This window comes from Heptranchias perlo, chromosome 2 (genome assembly GCF_035084215.1).
Source record: "Heptranchias perlo isolate sHepPer1 chromosome 2, sHepPer1.hap1, whole genome shotgun sequence".
In the NCBI taxonomy this organism is placed as follows: Eukaryota; Metazoa; Chordata; class Chondrichthyes; order Hexanchiformes; family Hexanchidae; genus Heptranchias; species Heptranchias perlo.
In genome coordinates, this window is record NC_090326.1 from 94,110,847 (window position 1) to 94,132,212 (window position 21,366).

At 36.4% G+C, this 21,366-nt stretch overlaps 1 protein-coding gene across 2 annotated transcripts in view; it reads right to left on the bottom strand.

Moving 5' to 3' along the window:
- The window catches only part of col1a2 (collagen, type I, alpha 2), a 50,790-nt gene that overhangs the window by 16,110 nt on the left and 13,314 nt on the right, over nucleotides 1-21,366 (bottom strand). Inside the window, exons 13-32 of one of the 2 annotated variants that reach the window (XM_068004446.1) lie at nucleotides 17,518-17,562; nucleotides 17,315-17,368; nucleotides 16,817-16,861; nucleotides 14,377-14,430; nucleotides 11,954-12,052; nucleotides 11,805-11,849; nucleotides 11,606-11,704; nucleotides 11,419-11,472; nucleotides 11,194-11,301; nucleotides 10,564-10,617; nucleotides 10,294-10,392; nucleotides 9,556-9,609; nucleotides 8,112-8,210; nucleotides 7,235-7,288; nucleotides 5,132-5,185; nucleotides 4,537-4,590; nucleotides 3,155-3,208; nucleotides 1,853-1,897; nucleotides 1,659-1,757; nucleotides 60-167 (exon numbers count right to left, since the gene is read on the bottom strand). In XM_068004446.1, the coding sequence (XP_067860547.1) occupies nucleotides 60-167; nucleotides 1,659-1,757; nucleotides 1,853-1,897; nucleotides 3,155-3,208; nucleotides 4,537-4,590; nucleotides 5,132-5,185; nucleotides 7,235-7,288; nucleotides 8,112-8,210; nucleotides 9,556-9,609; nucleotides 10,294-10,392; nucleotides 10,564-10,617; nucleotides 11,194-11,301; nucleotides 11,419-11,472; nucleotides 11,606-11,704; nucleotides 11,805-11,849; nucleotides 11,954-12,052; nucleotides 14,377-14,430; nucleotides 16,817-16,861; nucleotides 17,315-17,368; nucleotides 17,518-17,562 (1,377 nt within the window). Of the gene's footprint in view, nucleotides 1-59; nucleotides 168-1,658; nucleotides 1,758-1,852; nucleotides 1,898-3,154; nucleotides 3,209-4,536; nucleotides 4,591-5,131; nucleotides 5,186-7,234; nucleotides 7,289-8,111; nucleotides 8,211-9,555; nucleotides 9,610-9,648; nucleotides 9,703-10,293; nucleotides 10,393-10,563; nucleotides 10,618-11,193; nucleotides 11,302-11,418; nucleotides 11,473-11,605; nucleotides 11,705-11,804; nucleotides 11,850-11,953; nucleotides 12,053-14,376; nucleotides 14,431-16,816; nucleotides 16,862-17,314; nucleotides 17,369-17,517; nucleotides 17,563-21,366 lie in introns of both variants that reach the window. The other variant, XM_068004438.1, reaches the window with a different exon arrangement.

Consider the following 21,366-nt stretch of genomic DNA (forward strand, 5'->3'; position numbering starts at 1 on the left):
GAAAATGGAGGAAATTATAAATAGTTTAAAAAAAGATTCACAATAAAAAAACAACTTACCTTTTCACCTTTGACACCAGGAGCTCCACCAACACCTCTCTCACCTGGCATACCCTGAGCACCTTGAGGACCTTGATGACCAAGAAGACCAAGAATACCAACTTCACCCTAATAAGAAACAAGGAACAACTGATTAGGGTTGATGAGAGTTAGTTAATACAACACCACATTTAAGGCACTGGAAACCCCTTTGCTACCTCTTCACAAGAAATTCGAGTTGTGGCATGGGACCACAATTTCCATATTTAAGGAGCCTAACTCCAGTTTCAGATGGGCGCCCTGGATGACTAAAGTCATCCAGCACACTACCGGCGCAGTTTGGGCGTGGCAGATCGCGACACAAAATTTGACGGCCTTACACCAATTTTACTCCGGAAATACGGGAGGCTGTGAATTTGTCCCATATGTTTTCATGTTAATGTAGTCTTGATATTGATACCATACAAGATGTGTGTAAATTATTTCAAAGAAATACTGTAAGAGATCAAGGAGGAAAGACCAAAGCATAGGCTGAATATTGATAATGAGTCTCCTAAAAATATTCCTAATAGTTACTGTCAAAACGTTTTAAGAACTCAAGAGTTAAATTGTGAGAAAATATTAAAAGTAACTAGGGAGAATTATATGGCTTATTTCTGAATGGCTTTTATTAGAATTTCCCCCTAGAAATTAAGGGTGCATTCACAGTGTGAGGGTGTATGGTCAGTGCAAAGTAGTTTCACATCAAATTGACACAGCAGTTACAATGGGAATGCAGCCTGAATTCAATGTCAGGGGCTGAGCTGACACCAGAACAAAGTGGAGTGAGGCGCACTGAGGGAATTCTCACCCCTTTTCATTCAGGGGCCAGTTTGGGCTTTAAAACCTGATTTACACCACACAAGTTTAGTGTTGGTGTGAAACTGAAAAGAACTTCACACTGAGGCTAAACTTGTAATGTAAATGCACTTTATTTATGACACTTTATATTATACTATTGTAAGTATATTTTTCTTTGATCAAATCAATCTATGTGGCAAGTCACTAAACTTAATTTTACTTTTGTGAATTCACAATTGACCTAAACCTGATAGAGTGAGATAAAGTATCTAGGCTTGTACAAAATACCTCTAATTAGGTATCAGAGAATTATTTAACATTATATAATGTGTGTGACATGCAAAAAAAGTACCCATACAAACTGTCTTTTGCAAGCCTTTGTAAGTTGTCACTTTGATGATATTTAATATGATTTTTAGACAGAAGGAAAAATATAGATGATTTTCTTGCCACAAATTATGGTGTAATAATGATCTATATTCTGGGGTTATTGTTCAAAGTAAAATAAACTGCATTAGAACTTTCTAATTAGTGTTATACAGAAGACAAACTATCAACTTGTGAAAGTGTTCCGTTATAATTTAAAAATAGAGCCATCAGAAATTCACTAATTAGCTGTCGAGTGAGTTTGCGTGACACCAATTGTACATTTGTGATGTCTATAATTAGATTTCAAGATACAAACCAAACATCTTCCTTGTTTTCAAAGAACTATTAGACGGCAGGCATGAGTTGTTCAATAGAGTTGTCCTTGCTACTCTTAAATTGCTTTCAACCTACCTTTCCACCATCAACACCAGGAGCACCAAGGGGACCACGAGGACCATGAAGACCGTGGGGACCTGCGGCACCTCGTTCACCTGGGAGACCTCGTTCACCCTAAATGGGAAAATGTGAAGCACACTATTTTAATTATGATCTTATGACATTAAACAAACTGAAAGTGCAAAACCACAGAAAAGACTTAAACTTACTCTTGTACCGGGAGTACCTGGACTACCAGAATCACCTCGGATACCCTGTAGAGAAGCGAGAGGGTAAGAAGTAAGACATTTTGACACCACAGTGAGTTATAAAGTACAAACAACATTTAAAAAAAAATGAATGTGCTAAATTTGGCCATTATGGTGCAGATTTTCTCTGAGTGCTATTGTAATAAATTCATAAGCCCTTTGGGTTTATAATTTCATTATACATAGCTCAAAAAGGAAACCTTATACCAATAAGTGTACAATCAAGAAAAATAAAAAAGGAGCTTTCCAGTTGGCTGGTATGGATGCTGAAAATAATGGGGTGGATTTTCATTTTCACCATCTGGGTTGTAATCTGGTGGAACGATTGTCAGTCTGTTTTTCAACCCACCTGATTGAAATCAATAGAATGAAAATCCGCGATCCGCCACACCAAATTACCCTCCAGGCAGTGAAAATGAAAATCTACCCCAAATTCCTTCAGCAAAGATCAATATGCATGAATGTAAGTAAGATACTTACTGCTGCAGTTTGTTTAGCTTAGGACAAATAATTGTCCTTTAACTTTTGTTCAGTGGGCAAAGACTAGCAGAAAAGGTTATTTATTGATACATCATTGGTAACTAAATCAAGCTATTGGAGGTAATGGGACCAATTTTGGTCTCGGTACAGCTCTGCTTTTTTGTGTGGATGCGATGGTAGCGAGGTCAAAATCACAGTGAAGCACTTATCGTTCTGTTCCCGCTGACCTCTGGCCTACTGGGATTTGAGTGGGCTGAGAAATAGGCAACTAGCACACCCGCTTGAAATAGATGGGAGCCTCATTAATTTATGCAAATTGGGGTTTTACGACATACATAGGACTCTGATGCACTTTCAGGACTGCAACACGTGGTGCATGTGCTGTGCAAGCACCGCCCAGTGGAACGCGACGTAAAACGGCCAGACCATTAGTCCTTAAAGGTACCACTGGAGGCTGCTCAAAAAATAGTTTTTCTAACTATGCTTGTGGGGCAAGCGTGCAGGCAGCTCAATGGTAATATTTTAACGTGGCCTCACCGTGAAATTGGTTCAGGCCTCCAGGGAAGTTCATTGGGAGGGTGATGGGCTCATTCTGCCCAGCACCTGCCCAATGAAGGGGGTGGGTGGGGGCGAAGAGTCATTTATATACTGTATTTCAAAGTTCAATATTTGCATAATTTTGTACCATATCTTTCAGATTATTCACGTTCAAACATATAGATCATACAAGCTATTTCTCATATTTTTTCTCTCATGGAATGGATAGACAATTGTTTTCCTTACCTGATTACCTGCTTTACCAGATTCTCCAAGCACACCAGAAGGACCAGGGAGACCCTACAATAACAGAAAAAATGCTAAACATTAGCACATTATGATTGCAATACTAGATAAAAGGGATTTTAATGGGTGAAAAATCGTGCACAGCTGGCAGACAAAGCTCCTTGCCAATAGTGCACCTTTATAAAATCTTATTATCTTTTCACTTAAGCATATAAAAAAACATTTTGGCAAATTACTTCATATTATCAATAATTACACCAAATTTTAAAAACATGCAACTGTGGAAATTATTGCTGGAGGTGTTAAAAACAAGTTAAGCAACTCATGCATTACCAACTTTTTCCCTCTATTATTTTACTATTTTAACAGAGGAATTCATCCATTTATTTTAAACGGACAGAGGAACTTGGTTTGAGTATGCTAAATATTTGTACAATAACAGTGACAGTAATTCTACTCTTTAGACTTGAAATTAGTGCATGCTGCTTATGAGTTAATGAAATAAGAAACCTTTCAAATTTATCTATTTAGCTAAGAGGAGAATATATCATCAATCTCAGCCAGTCATCCTTCAGCAATATTTAATACTTAGGAAATAGCCCTTTATTGTCACTTCAAAAATAAACTGCTTTAATACAAGAATTACATTTAGTAATATATCTATTTTATTTAATGGGCAAAACACATACTACATCCTGTTGGAACTAAGATTTAGTTAATGAGTTTTAAATTAACTCCAGATAAATATAAGAGGTTATAGTTGGCTAACCAAAGCCTGCAGTAGGTTCAAACCTAATACTAGTTCTTTTATCTCCACCAGTGATGGGATATTTGAAATTTCTTAATTTAATGCTCTGTGAGGTAATTCTGATACTGTAGAGTTAATACTAACAAAGTGACTGTAACAATTTCCAGTCAGCCATAATGTAAAATTCAGAAAAGATTATTAAAATACAATTGCTCGAAGGCCATTTTTGCATTGAAATCAAGCTGTGTGCTATTAGCAAGACACACATTAACACATATGTATGAGCATCCTTTGCTATTTATACAAAGATGTTAACCCATTTATTTAAAATTTATTTTCATTAGAACAGCACACCAACCAATTGCAATCTATTTGTGTTTTATAGTAAAGCGTAGGGTATTACTTTACTCATATTTATAATATGTTCCATTTCACTGTGCTGTTATATATAAAAGTTTATATGTAAACTTAGTGATTAGGCATGATAGCTCTTTTTCAGCCAGCACAAACTCAATGGGTCGAATGGCCTCCTTCTGTGCCGTAAATTTCTATGATTCTATGAAAAGTATTATAATTCGACAAGCTTATACTATTGTACCTAATACAAAAAGGATGTTCAATTTCAGAGACATACCTGGAAGCCAGTACTACCAGATGGACCTTGTTCACCTCTTGAACCAGTAGGACCCTAAAGAATAACAACACTGAAATTGTTTATCTGACCAAATTGCTGCATGCTAACTATATCTAACTTGTCAAATTTGTATATACAATATATATGGTGATCAAAAAGAAGTAAATTAATATATTCTGCAATAATAGTCATTAAAAAATTTCTATTATATACACATTTATTATAAGTTCAGCAACTATATAACATCTACCAGTATATAATACCTGATAAAGTTGCATGAAAAAATGTTTTTCAGATTTTAAAAGGACTGTGATACTATATATCATAAAAACTAAGATCTTGAAATTAAACTGTGAATATTAGCATACAAACAGTTTAATACACTTATATCCAATTTCTCTGTCCATTACTTAAATCTATTTATTAACCCATTTATTTTAAACTGGTTAAAGCACTCGTTAAAGTAAAGGAAAAGGAATTGCATATGAATATATTAGGCGTTCACAAATTGATATTCATACAGCATAATTTTAAGGCTTACATTTGTACAATTAAAACCAGTAACATAATTTTATGTTTGTAATGATCTACTTACACCAACACCAGGAGAACCTTGTGCTCCAGTTTCACCATCTTTGCCAGGTGCACCCTGAAGGACAAAGGGACCAGAAGAAAATCTTGTCAGTGCCATTACTTACATCAATAAGCACTACTTACTGTCATGTCTATATTCTTCATACTGCATTTAACATTCAGAACAAATAGGTAAATTGCATTTCGTGTCTGCCATTTTTGGAGTGAACTGTGATTCTATATCCTATACAATGGCCTGCTGCTCTATTACTGACTTTACTGGAGACATGAGAATGATTTCTACATGTTTCTCCAGAAATGGAGAATCATCTACAGATTTCTACATTTTTGCAAATGTAATAAATGTAAAATTTTGTCCTGTTATATTTTATTCTTTGCTTTTAGTGTCATTCCCATAAAAACTTTATTTAATAAGAGCAACAGATAAGAAAATATTGGCAATTATTGCTGTTTCTCCCACACATTGGGGGCGATTTTCAACTGTTGGCCACCCCTTTCTCACCTGAAAAGGTGACCAGCAGAGGAAAATCTAAAGGGTACCTTGGACACCCATTTGCCTACCTGATTCAATTTTCAGGCATGTCTTTAAGTAGGTGTCCAGCCTCTTCCTCCCAAAACAGGCGAGAGGTTATTTAAATATGTAAATCTGGGTTGTAGGATGCAGATTGCAGTTTCATTGTAAATATGGGTGGAGTATGCGCCGTGCATACTAGTCCCAGCTGTATCAGGCTTTGAGCGGCCTAACCAGCAGTCCATAGAGAGACCAGGAAAAGTCACGTTTTTGGATTTAAGATTTTAGTGAGGCCAGGAGGAGCAGACCCTACCTGCTGGCCTCTCCGTGTGGATGCTAGATGATTTTCCGCAGTCCAAAACCAGCAACCTGTGCCCATTTCGCTACTGCAGCTTACCGATAAAGTTCAAATGAGGCCCGTACCTGAAAACGATTCAAGCCCCTTGACTGTGGCCTTAGGCGGGTGCTGCGGGTTCACTGCCAACTTCAATGTCCGTTTTGGGTCGAAGTTGAAAATCCCTCCCCATTATTTTGTAACCTCTCACCGAATCTGCATCCAATCATTCCTTATCTTAAGTTCCCACTTAATGTGCATGAGTTTTGTTAGTAATTGAAGGAAGGTAGGCTCCTGGAATTCAGCTTCTTGCACATGAAAAAATTAATTATCCGAATGGCTCACAGAACAGCAGACTGTCATTTGCCTGCAAAAGATATTCTTTCAGTTCTCCTCATGTATAGTTCTGTTGAAGGTCCACTTCAATTTTGACTATGGCTTTTAGACTAGTTACCTGTTTTTGGACATGTCATTTTTTGATTGTCTAAGTGGTCTAATGTTAAGCCAAAGTTCATCTTTTTAGAAAAATAGAACCATAGCCTTGAATTATGCCATGAAATATTGCATATCAATGCTAATACAATTGTCTGAAATTCCTCCCTCTACCAGTTTAGGAGAGGCAGTAACCCATTTGAAATAAATCAGTTAATGTCTCCAATAAAATAGTGGATTAAGGAATTTCAGAAGACACATTATATTTCATTGTATAATTTCAAGGCCTAGGTGGGCACTGTTAACCTAACCTGCCTGCCGGGAAACTCTTGGGATTAGATTGGCTGCCTGTTTAACACCCAGCTCAATTTTACTTTTCGTTGAAGTCAATATATAATAATTCCAATTTTTGCATTTCAAGTAAGTGTGGTTAAATTATCTTTAAGTGACAGGCATTAATATTGGTGGAATTTGTGACAGAGTCAACATAAATCATTAAAGGCTGGAAGTTACTATCGTCAGATGAACACTTAACTGATCCATGCAATGGTGCTGTGCTATTTTAAATGGAGGAATTAACCCTTTTATTTAAAATGGGTTAACTCTTTCTTAAAATAATGGACATTATGCAAACAGATAAGTGTTTATCTGTTAATATCACAATAGTAGCTTCTACCCTCAAATGGTTCCAAACAGCACAACTCTTAGTATAAGTGAACAGATAGATACACTCGAGCATCAACGTATCATGTAGCGACTTTATACAGAGCATTAAATAAGCAATACCTTTGAAAGTATTGCAGGAGAATCAGTGACATTAAACATACCCTTAGACCAATAGCACCGGTAATTCCTCTCTCACCAGGCTTACCAATTACACCCTGGGAAATAAAGCAGATATAATAATAAGAATAACTTATGATCCCATGACATGGTTTTTTATATCTTTGGCACTTTGAAGAATCATGTTTGAACTCTTATCTAAATGAAGGAATATTACATGTTGTTCCAACTGGCTGATGTTTTACTTAACGTGACTAACAGTGTTTGTTTCTGAACTAAAACTTACTAGACAACATATGATTTGTGGAGCTAGTGAGGAACAAGCAAAAGGTGCTTTCACATTTAGCACTTCTATAGTTGAGTCTGTGGGAGTTGGCACCCATAAATCAGCTCCCTGCATTTACAAATCAGCTCCCTGCATTTACATTGCTAAAACCAGCAAATCTGCCATTGGGATATGGGAGCTGGTTTTAGTTATGTATATCCAGGTAGCTGGCACACGAACATCACTCAGTCACAATCCAAACAGCTGACGCATCAAATGTAAAAGCCCCTAAAGAATAACAACCCTTTCTCCAGCTGTTTAAGAGCAGAATCTATCTCTAATCACTTCTTATTGTTTGTCTAACTAAAGTTGTCTTTTGAGTGTCAAAGCTCCAATTCAGAATACACAAAGGAATTGGCTGTAATACAAAAGGTTTAGTGCATTTGCTTGACATCACTTTTTTATGTTCCTAGAATATTAAAAGTTTTTAAGGAAAAAAGGTAAAGTTTATTAAAAAAGCCTAACATTTAAATAATTTCAGATGGGAAAAATTATATTTAAAGGCCAACTGTAAAGGCTACTCAGAAAATGTTAAAACAAAATATTTTAAAATTTAGAATGTAGTTTACTGATAAAAATGTAATTGTGTTACTTACAGTAGCACCCTTTGGACCAGGGAAGCCCATCATACCAGCCTGACCTCTTGGGCCAGCAGAACCAATGGCACCAGTACGACCTTCTTCACCAACTGGGCCCTAAAATATATGATCTTAGACAATGAAATAATGCTCTTCACAAGTTACTGTAGGTTCTTCTTGCATGATTAAGGCAAGTATATTAAAGAACAGTAATGCAACATTCAAGCTATAGGCAAAAAGCATATAGCTCAATTAATTCGGTTTGGTTTATTGTTTTACTTCCATGCATGTTATTGCTAATACTCTGCATTTGTTATTCTTTTGTAATTCCATAGTAGTTGCTATTGTAGCATAAGGTATAATGCACAAATCTAACACATTAGTAGGCTTTAGTATTTTAAGGATCACATTGTACATCGTAGAAAATTGTGGCATGGACAACAAAAAATTTAAATCAATTAAGGAAGATATCCATGATTACTACTTATCCTACGATATTATCTTCAGTGATATGTAAATTGCAGCAGTATTTGTACCTTTAATCTACTGGTCTACACATTAGTCTGAAATACTCAGATACTATAATGTTGATAACACTCTAATTATGACCAGACCTTAATACAGAAAACAACTGCAACCGAATCAAAGTAAACTGCTACAGTTGAATTGAGATGGCTAATACCCTTAATCGATATGGCTCAGAATTCTGTGTGTTCAATGCATAATTAGGTAGTAATATAACATTCAAAATGTTGCTATATGGATGCACCTTGCTAATAACCAAAATGCCAATACTTCCTCAAGGAGGTTATTCTGACATTTTGCCTTTTGTTTAGCTAAAAATTAATTTAGTACATTGAACTCCTTGCGTGCTGCCAGTCTTGGACCATTTCTCCATAAGTTTGTCACTGCAAAGCTACATTTAAGTGACTGTATCTAGAGTTCCATAATATCTTGTATATATAATGCTTAAATATATATACACATAATATGCATATGGGTTCATTAATTTTTAGGTAGTAAATGGCTGATGTAACACAATTATATACTTGATTTAATTGTGAAGTGCAGTTTGTGTGTATGATTCAGGTTTCGTTTACAATATTAAAAGAAAATATTATTTCATGTTACTGGGATATAGGACATAGCCTTTGTTAAGTAATAATGAGTATGCAATGTTATTGCATCATAAATAAGTAATTGTTAGTATCACTAAATGGCACAGTGTTTGCAGTTACTGCACCCACATTAATAAATTAATTATTTGAATTGCTTTTTAATAAAAATGTTATTACCTTAAAGGTTAGCAAAACCTAACAATTGAAGCCTTTTCATTATTTAAATGTTCTGTAACATTTGTAGTGTAGTATCCCCATGCAATTTGCCATGCTTGATTCAAACCTAATATTAGCTTGAATAAGCTGTCAAGAATGGGGAGTAGAAAACCTCAAAAACAACTTACAGCAGCACCTGACTTGCCTGGAGCACCAATATTGCCAGAACTACCTACGAGACCCTGAAAAATAACACATTACTGTAAGGTGAGAAAACTTACTGCAAGACCTTGATTTCCCAGAGTACCAGATCTACCAGGTTGTCCAATGTGACCCTATAAATATTGAGGAAAGCAAAAACATTTTACATCTTATTCCATCATACAACTAAGATATTTTATTCTAGATTTTCATTGAACTTGTCTATTAATTTTCATTTGTCTTTAAAAAAAAACCTCAAGGTTTAATTCTAATTAGGAATGATGACAATCCGATCTGTGAAAACAAAAGTGTGTTGTTCCTAAATGTCCTCAACAAATATAGATTGACAAACCAATCGAACACCAGCTCCAAGTTAAGAAATAAGAAAAACAAAATCAGTGACATTTCATTTTTTTGAAGACATATATATATTAAAAAAATCAGGAAATAAGTTAAAATGTCTAAATTACATGGTAGATTTTAATAAAGAGATATTTTATATTGTCTTCAACATAATTCTGGGAGCTTCTACTATAATGTACTTTACAATTAATTAGCATTATAAACTAAAGTAGTATGTCTGAGTAAAAAAGTATTTATTTGTTATAAAAGTTATATGAAGTTTAAAAGTATATAATTTAAAGATAAATATTACTCAACAAACTTTTAATTCTATGCAATACAACTAGGTCTATTACTACTGTAGTTGTTTCAATTTTACTCACCCTTGCACCAGGGATACCACTTTCACCAGGGCGTCCAATGTCACCAACAGGCCCTCTGGCACCAGCAGGACCAGTTTCACCACGTCTGCCAACTAGACCCTAGAAATGAAATAGAAAATAAGGTAGCAACATTCCATTTCTGAATGTTACATATAAATGTGTCATTCTAGTTACTTAATACAAAGAAAAGAAATATCACTGTTTGTAGAAAATATAACCATGTTTCTCAATTTTTACTTGATGTGTTAATCTCAACAAAACAAAGTTTACCATGCCACCGATCGAACCATCGCGACCTGGGATACCACGGTTACCAGGGGAACCCTGTAAATGAAATGGGAGAAAATGTTGAAAATCTACATAAGCAAGGGACTCAATGAACTATGCATGTGTTAAATTTACTGGGAAGTTACCAGTCCACAATTGTAACCTAGAATTAGTATTTTCTCATTTATCTTAATGTTGTTGTTTTACTATAATTATTAATTAATGTATTTATTATAAAGTACATAGACTAATAATATGCAGGCAAAACTATTATGGTCCATTCTGTACGTATATAATTGTCACACACAAAACTCTTGTGATCAGCATATTAGAACTTCATAAAATTTATCCTAATAGGTTATAATTAAAATGATCAATAGTATTCAGACACAAATGCATTTGCGAGTGTACTGAATCTCTTAATAATCTCAGATTCATTAGACCACAAATATCTTGCTAGGACTTTATAATTACACACAACAGATATAAGCATTTACCATTTCATCAAATATCTGTAAACATTATTACAAAAAAAAGACAATTAGTTATTGATTTGTTCTAACAAACTGAAGATCTGTAAATATCATTCAGTAATATGTCAGTGTAATTTTTACAATTTAAAATTAACCTTACCCTTTCACCAGCAGATCCAGCAGATCCCTGAGAACCAACTTCACCACGAGGGCCTTTCTTGCCTTCTTCACCAGATGGACCAGCAGGACCTGAGGGGCCGGCATCACCCTGGTTTTGGAGCAAAAAGATGAGCAATGGTTGACAGAAAATCTCAAGGCAATCAAAACCATGGAAGAAAATATGCAATTAAAATGTAAAAATGCACATCAAATAGAAAGTACTTACAGGCTCGCCTTTGGAACCGGTATCACCCTTGATTCCAGGAGCACCTGGTTCACCCTGAGCAGAAAGTTTACAAAAGAAAAGGTTTATTAGCAATCTAGTCATAACTTTAGTAAAATTTTATTGTTTTGTTCCACGTAGGGATTATTTATGGTAAATGCTTTACTATAGGATTGTGTATTTTACTTACTGAGAGCCCCCGAAGACCTGCAGGACCACTTGCTCCATGTTGGCCAGAGAGACCACGTGGCCCTGGAAAACCAGGAGCACCACCGATACCTGGAGCACCCTATTTAAAAAAGCAAAAGCATTAGTATTTTAAAATATAAGTGGACTTGTCAATGAGGCAGTTTATGAAAGCACTACATAGGTGTGCCGAACATACTTACAATTGCACCCTTTGATCCAGTGAGACCATTTGAACCTGCATTACCCTAGGATTAAAGAAAAAAGTAGGAATGTAGTAGATGCAATATTTCCAGTTAGATCAAATCATATCTCAAAATGCAATAATGATGTTGTTACCACAGGTACTTACGGCAAGACCCACTGGACCAATTATACCTGCAACACCAGGTTCACCTCTAGCACCCTGAGCACCAGATGGACCACGAGCACCACCTGGTCCAAGCTCACCCTATGTCATGCAGAGATAAAAGAAAATCAAATTGCGTATTCAACATAAGTTGTTATCATAGGTATGTTGTATTTATTAATGTGCTAAAAGCTCATTGATACAGTACCGAGCACATCTAGCACAAAACTAACTTTCTTTTTAATCTTCTCCAACTAACACGTGATCACTGAAAATTATGCACTGAGATAGTCCGATTTTGTTTAGCTATAGACTATTTGACTTTTAATTGTTTTTAATTCTGTTGTTTTTATAAGAATGTTAAAACAAGTGGAATGGTAACCGCAGTAGATCCCATCTAACAAAAATGTCAAATATATTTATGAATAATTTCAAGTGATGTACAGTGAAGAGTTCATGGTATTAATGGATATTTAATTTAAAAACTTTTGGTGCTAGAATACATAAATGATAACTTTATTGTTTTTATCTGTACTCAGTATGTGGAGAACTTTTTAGACATTTTACCACCAAACTGCAACTTTAAAACATCTGAATTACTGTCAATCCAAAATCTAAAATAAAAATCAAATGGGTGTGTTTTTTTTACTTTATTCTGTGATATAAATTAAGTGATACCTGCCAATGGCAGGAAATTATATAATGGCATCGCTCAAGTTCAATAAGTTAATTTGTTGGATCTGATTATAGGTTGTTATTTAGAATAAAAATGAAAAGCAGAGTACTTTTAATTTACTTTTTGCACACAAATAATGTACACCGACATTTCTTTAAAATAATATATTAATACATATATCCTTCTTTTACTAAAGGCAGTTCTGAGTACTGACAAATCAAATCTGTGGTAGTATGAAAACAAAATCGTGACTTTCACAAGGACCAGATGAGAAACACCATTCTTGTGACGACCTCACTAAATAATCAATATTCATTTTGGTGGTATAATTATTTCACTTTCTGAAATAAGCTATGGATGCAGCATTTTCCTGGTAGGCAGAATATCTTAAGATAACCATGACAATTAATTTAGTTATTAATAACCCAACATTATTTTAGTTTGAATAATAATCAAAATATTTCTATCCATTTCCAAAGCTTCCACATGTTTTCTCAGGAATGTTGTAAAATTGTGAGTTTTGTGCCTTTAATATCACTGAGTTTCAGAACTCTTGTGACATCAGAAGTGTCCAAATAGGAAGCACAAAAAAATGACAGGATACAGGTGAGAAATCCAGTTAATGAATGGATGCCTAGTTACAGCTAGCAACTATTACACCCTCAGGTTTGTGGAGGCGTAAGTCAATGTGGTCCCTATGTGGCTAGCATAAAGATAAAATTAAACTCAATAATTATTCATGTTATTTGCACTACCTTATCTAGGGTTGGACCTGTAACTATAGATAAAAGCTACAGAATTATTTACTTATATAATTTGTATTATATGAGTAAAGGTTGGACAAGTTGGGCCTGTATACATTGGAGTTTAGAAGAATGAGAGGTGATCTTTTAGAAACATGTAAGATCCTGAGAGGATTTGAAGGGGTAGATGCGGAGAGGATTTTTTCCCCTTGTGGGAGAGACTAGAACTAGAGGCCACAGTTTAAAAATAAGGGGTCTCCCATTTAAGACAGAGATGAGGAGAAATTTTTTCTCTGAGAGGGTTGTGAGTATGTGGAACTCCCTTCCCCAGAAAGTGGTGGAGGCAGGGTCATTGAATATTTTTAAGGCTGAGTTAGATAGATTCCTGATTAACAAGGGAGTCAAAGGTTATAGTAGGTAAACGGGAAAGTAGGGGTGAGGTCACAATCTGATCAGCCAGGATCTTATCAAATGACAGTGCAGGCTCGAGGGGCCAAATGGCCTACTCCTGCTCTTAATTCGTATGTTCGTATTTCAGCATTATACAATATTTACTTTAATACAATATTCCTTTTAATATACTTTCATTTTCTTGCTGCTCTCGGTAGTTTCTCATAAATTTGACATTTGTGTAACAAAAAGTTAAACGTTTGGTCTGTGAAGAATTATGTTCAAACAATAAAACAATTGTTGCAATTAGTTATGAAACTGTGCTACAACTGGGGTCTGTGATGGGAATCATGGTTAGACTTTAAGCATTTTTAAATCATATGGTAACTGCTAATACAATCAAAAATTTGAACACTGGATTGTGACAGGTAACAATGAATTGGTAAATTGCTTAATTAAAGCAGTCTCATAATTTCCAATGGTTAGAGACAAAGAGTAATAAAAATGCAAGAATCTCTCACACCACAAATAAAATTCTGTGTGATATTACATGTTCACTTTTAAATAATATCTCCCAGCATTCACTTTTTATAACATTACAAAATGCCAACTGTTACCTTGAGTCCAGGAGCGCCTGGGAAGCCTGGGGGACCAGTTGTACCTATGGGTCCCTATAAAGAAAAGAAATTGCAAATAATAATGTGCTTTTTGTGATCTTTTGATACCACAATTTACCATGCGGCTCCATGTTTTATTGAATGCCTGCAGGAGCAACTTTTATGCTAATGCTGATGAAGACTACGGTAAATCGGGAAATAGTTAAAACCTCCACCAAAATGGATTCAATAGTAATGTAGTGGACCTGTATTTCTGCTTATTACAGGTCAGGTATCAGTACCTGGAGAGATATTGACCCTGTATTTGTACCTGCCTACTCACACATTATATTATACATCCTTTACAGGCGTACTATCATGAACAGTAACTTTAATGGAAGTCATGTAATATAAACTAAATTATCATTTATACGGCAGTTTTTTTTCATAATTTTTAATGCACAGTGCCAGACTAACACTAATAGACAAAAGTACATGGTGACGCACTGATGACAATATATCTTGCATCTGACTGAATAGAAACTGTGGGCTTGAAACTGAGCCGTGTAGCGCCTGTTGTTTTGGCGCTACGTGGGCTCCCGAACATCCAAGATGGCATCTTGGCTGCGGACGCACATTTCCAGTGTGACATGAGCCGGACGCCCATCTTGCTATAGGTATTAGCGCATGCACAAATACTAAACGCCAGCAGCATGTAAAGTAAGGAGAAAATGAATACAGTGTGCAATGCTGATTTAAAGTGATTTGGAACCTAACGCTCAACTCAACGCACAGTCTTAACCACAACCATCTGAACATGTCTTAGAGTGCCAGGAGGCCCCCCCACTGGTGCTAATTAAAGGGACCATGCAGGATTTATAGTTTAGTGGCTGGATTATTGCTTCTGGCTGCCGAGACATTTGTAACTGTTTTTGGAGATCTCCTATACTTGAATACTAGGACGTGGGGACATAGCCTAACATTTAGAGCTAGGACGTGCAGGAGTGAAGTTAGGAAACGCTGCTACACACAAAGGGTGGGAGAAGTTTGGAGCGCTCTTCTGCGGACGGCAGTTGATGCTAGCACAATTGTGAATTCTAAATCTGAGATTGATAGATTTCTGTGAACCAAGGGTATTAAGGGATATGGGGCTAAAGCGGGTATATGGAGTTAGGTCACAGGTCCGCCATAATCTCATTAAATGGTGGAACAAGCTCGAGGGGCTAAATGCCACTGCCATGTGTGTCTGGGTGATGTGCCTATCATGGTTGAATAGCTGCCAATGTTTGTGGTCTGTGAGTTATGGGTGGGCAGCTTGCACCAGTGGTAATGTGTAAGGGTGAGAGGAAGCATCTGGCAGAGTTGAGTACTGATGAAAAAAGTTTGTTGGTGTGTGGGTGTTGAGGGGTGTAGTGCATGGAGCAGTGGATGCAGCTAGTGGTGCTGTTGGTAGGAAACACCACTTGACAGTTGACCTCACTCACTTTGATCACTCATGTCAAAGCATTAAACTTCTTCCTGCACTGCATCCATGTTAGTGGTGCTGTGGGCCAGGCATTGACTTCATCCTCCGCTGCCTCCCAGTGACTTTTGGGCAAATCCCCCCACCCCCCCGCGGATGTAGGACGTCCCTCCTTCTGTCCACCTCTTGCACCAAGGCATCTAGTGCATCATCTGAGAACCTTGGTGCACGCTCTCTCGCAGGCCTGGTACCAACTCAGATCGGCAGATTGGTGAGGTCTGGTATGCAGATTGGAGGATGTGGGATTTAGTAGTGTGCAACCTTTACTCAATGCTTTAACATAACTCAGTGTGTTAACATAGGAACGGGACCTGCATCTGTGTTTCACATGTGCAATGTCTGATCTCCATTCAGACGCCGCGCAGACTGCAGATGGTTATTTTTAGCAAACAACAGATACCGGCTACCTTTGAGCGATTTCAAGAGACAGCCTGCCTTTAAGAGATTGGGGCTCCCCCTGCTGATGGAAAGTGCAAATTGCACTGAATCCTCATGTCAACGCTGATTTCCAACACTGCTTGCAGTTAAGTCCACAGGCCTGACTAAAATCTCGTCCTGCCTGCGCAGGGGCCATTGGGCGTAGGTCAATAGCTACCTGCTCCCAATAATAGGCCTTAGCAAATTCACCCCCACCCCCCCCACCCCCGGGGGGTAAGGTATTTCCTATTATTCTTGAGGAAGCAGGAGAACATTATTTATAAAGGAATGATTTGACAATCCCATACTGCTAGGAGGGAAGCTCCACTCACAGGGAGTTTGTGTTGAAAACATAGCTATAACATTAAAGCCCTGATTCTCTGACCCATAGTCCCGGAGAGTGTGGATCCCCTCTGAGGGCATCTGATTACAGAAGCTCCCTTATAACTGATTAATAATTGCATATTTGCCTATTAACAATGGATTAAGATTCATTTACCATTATGCAAGTTGTATACTTACAGGAGGGCCAGCAGGTCCTGGCATACCATCACTGCCTCGAGCACCCTGAAAGGAAACACAAAACTTGTATTAATAAACTTACCAAAACCTAAGAATTCTCCATACTACAACAAACATCAATAGACATCAAATTGATAATAAAAATAAACACTGAAATAAATGCTTTCATGAAAGTGCCAGAAAGGACTATTATAATATAGCATTGCAAAGAGGCAAAACACTTTTATTCATTAGCAATATTTTAAAAATCATCTTAAAGATCTATTTTTAATGGCATATATTTAATTTGGTTCAAAAATATTATTTGCGACCTCAGTGCAGGGCCTCATTCAATGGAAAGGCAGATCTGCCAATTAATAATGGAAAAATTGGGAGGGCTGTGAATCGTGTGCACTGACCACTAGGCCAAATTGTCTGATCTGCCTCTTGTTGAGCGAGGCTCCATGCTGGGAGCGCGAACAAGTAAAATTGACAAAGTATTAGAAACTTGAAACTCACAGTTGGGCCAGCGGCTCCAACGCGACCTCTCTCACCTGTAAGACCACGAGGACCCTGTTAGCAAAAGAGAAAAGGTGTGTTTATTTTTGCTCAGGCAATTTGTTTTGAAATGTAATATATGACATTATGTACAAATTTGACTTTAAGGATTAGGCAGAGTGTGATTAAAACTATTCTCAAATTTAGAATGAAGGAAAACATACCATGAGACCAGAGCTACCACTTGCTCCTGCGTTACCAGGTTCACCCTGGAAAAAAAGTCAACGCAATATTTAGTTTATTTGTTGCTTTTTAAAATATTAATACAGGAAAATATCTGCAACAATTAAACCTGAATGGGGTGATATTTTTTAACCTTACCTGATGACAAAGATCCTATTGTTTAATTTGTGCAAAAGGACATGTAAAATACTTCATCAAGTGATGACTGGCCAGCTTGAAATGAACATAATCAAAAAAACTTTGTTTTGCTCAGTGCTTTGTCAATACCTTTCTTCTTGATATTTTTAAACCTACATAGCATATTGAAGAGTGAGCATGCTCACTGATCCCACAGCAGTGGAAACACTACTCCAGTGATGAATGACTTTGGCTCTGTTTATAGCTTACATTGGTTGCTAAGTGTTCCACATGTTTAGTAGCAGAGGTAGTCCACTTATAGTCTAGTCCTGATAAATTCAAAGTCATTTTTTGATGGAAAAATTTGAATTACCCAATAGTTTGAATGAAGCAATGTAAATAGCATAGCAAAGTATAAATTTAGTACTAAAAAAAATGGAATTGTCAGATAGTTTGAATTAAGCAACTTTCAATCAAGAGGAGTAGACTGTGCCCCATTTCCTCACTAGCCTAAGAGGAAGAGAATGCTGACAAGCTGACATTAAATAGTAATGATGCTATTCCATTTATGTCTGCTGCCAGGTAACAGCAGGATATAACAGAATAGAGATAGATTTAGGAAGCTATTTGCTACTTTTACTCAGCATGCCATCATACATACAAAACCTAAAGATAGAGAAGTAAGTTTCTCTGGCCTGACTCTGATGACATATTGTAGCAATCTTTCCAAGTTTTACTCCAGACCTGAGTAGGATACACTTTGGGTTAAAACAATAAAGCTTGACCAAAATGTTGAAATTTTCTTAACTCCAATAAGCACCAAAATGCTTTCTTTCACTTTTAACAACATTGGATTATGTTTCTGACTTTCTTGCAAATTAATAAAAAGAGAAAATTACTGCAGAAGATTGATATTTGCTTGAGGATTATTGGCTGCCAATTCTTAGGTGTTTGAACTGAATACAGCCAATCTTGAGATGAATGAAGTAAAAATATTTGCTCTGATTTTTACTTAATCAAAAGCGCCACAAACCTGTGGACTTGAATTGCAAATTAATCTTTCAAATATTGTCAGGATAAATAATAGATTACCTGTAATATAAGTACTTTACTAGGTAAATAAAATTTGAATTAAATTTCAAAATATGAAGATATAAAAATGTAGGTTGTCCCACTTCACTGCATTATGGTGAACTATGGTACACTATGTTACCAGTTTAACAGTCCTATGCCTCAAGGGAGCAACAGATGCACCAGAGGCAACACTGCAATAATAAACATCAGAAAGAAGTGAAGATAATGCAAGTTAAAAAAATGGCCAACATAAAGACCAACAATAAAAACTGAAAACTGGAAAGCCTAATGATATTTAATGGATAACTCTGGAAGATCAGTTTTATCCCATATGGGAAAGGCATATAATAAAGTGGTGAAGTCTTTAAACAAATGCTTTAAGTATGTTTGCAATACCAGAAGCATATATTATAATTAAGACTATTGAACTTGCTGTAGTGATTATTAGCTAATGTAGTGTTTGTCAAACATTGATGTGTGAGGGATCCCATCAAATATTAACACACTCCTCAGGACCACTTGCAATTACTGACATGCCCCTGGGGCTTTCTGTTTCAACTTCTGACATCAGCTGCCTAAAGGAAAACAGTGCTATCATTGTAGAAAACAGGTTTTATTAGTATAAACAGCAACAAAAATAACATGCTGGTATATTACCAAATATAGAAATCTGATTACAGATGAAGAAAACTGATGGCTTCAGGGACCTCCTGGAAACTCCTTGCAGATCCCCTAGGATCTGGGGAGCAGTTTCAAAACCTTATGCTTTGATTTCAAAAGGCTCATTCTAGATCATACTTAAAAATAAATTCCCCAATTTGTTCCTACTAAGTGGTTATTAGAGGAATAGACAAAGGTCTGACAGCAGGTCAATCAAATGCCCTCTCAGCCATCATTGGTGGGGGTTAGTGGGGGGAGTGTTGATGGGATAGAAAGACTCAAGGTAGGGAGATAAAGAGGATTTGTCCTTATCAAACAAAAGCAGAAAAGTGTGCAGGTTGAGAGAGATTTTTTTGGATGTTTTAATGAACATTCGTCTCGTCATACTGTCAGAAATAAGATTCAGTATAAAAATATCAAATCCGCATTGTCTGCCATGATCTTTGATACAGCTCCATTCTCTTGGCACTGTTCAATGGAATCAAAATACTCAAACTTTGTAACTGCACTGAGATGGGCTTACAATGGAAAACAAACATTTCTGTTTCTTGCGGGATGTGACTATGTGTCTAGTTATCAGGTAGAAATCATCAAATATAGTGGGTTATGAAATACCTCATACGTGCCCAGAAACAACATCTGGCCTTACTTTTGGGTATTTTATGATGAACTTGAATATCTACTTAAAATATGTCCAAGCAAGTTGCAAGGAGGTCTGGCATTTGACTGTTCACTACAGTTTCAAAGCCCCAAAGCAGCTTTCCAATCCTTGAAGATACGATGAAGCAGCCAACATTTGATATGTATAATTTATCTTGTGTTCTGCCATGGAAACAATTACTGGCCCCAAAGTTAGAAATCTGTTTCTAATTTCTGCACTGGGACATGCATGCTATGAAGTTGAAGTGTTTTTTTGACAAAGAATGAGTCATTGCCCTCATAAAATGGTAACTTTTTACATATGGGCTGTAGGAAGAACATTTGGCATATCAACTAATGACTGTTATAAGTAACAAAACAAATTCAGCAGTTTCCAAGCACATTTGGTGCTGTATGTTTTTGCATGTGTTATAGCCACATAATATTTTATTCTGTTTCACTATTCTTTTTGTATGTGCATTGTTAGTGAAATCCTCTAACCAGGCTCCAACTCCTGGGAGATACAAATATTAAGCAAAATCATAATTATTTAGCATTGTTTAATTTCAATGACTAAAGATTGACACTAATTAGTCTTGTATCGATCTCATGGATGACTTTGCACTTGGGAACCACAAATTCCTTAACTCCAGGACTGGCATGGAAAGTAAAGAGCAATGGTGCTGAAGCAGGTGCTTTGTCAACTCTTGCTATGATGATGTTGACTGCAAGTGACTGCTTCTGACTTTCAGTATTTTGGTATAAGGCACATTTAATGAAATACTGCGCTTGCTTACGAGGATGCTGTGATGTACGACAGGCTAGTTGGTTATAGTACAATTGCATCACAAACAAAATGGACTGAAAAGACGAATCTCAAATTTATAGGGGAAAAAAAAAACACAGAAAAGATTTGAGTTAAGAGCTCAGATTTCTATTGAAAATCAGTAGAGTAACACAGATTTACATGTGCCAGTATTATGAGATGGAAACAGGTTGCAGGTAAAAAATTAGCATAGTGAAGACAAAATGGGGGTGAACTACCTCCCTGTAATAGTTTTAGCAAAAAAATCAATAGAGGAAGATATCCACTGTGAGGTATGTGTCACAAAATTCTAAACCTGCTCGTTATAAGGAAGCTTGTGATTTCAGTACACTGGGACCCCCTAAATGGACTGCAATGGTATTTTCTGGTTCTGTACATTCTAATTTCCCAATGAAATCTTTCCCCAGCATGAGTACAAAATGGGATTTCCTGTTTTGTACTCATGTTGGCTTTTCACCAAAATTCTAAATTGCAGAAATTTCGCCTCAAAAGGGCAAAAGGCTAAGCATACACA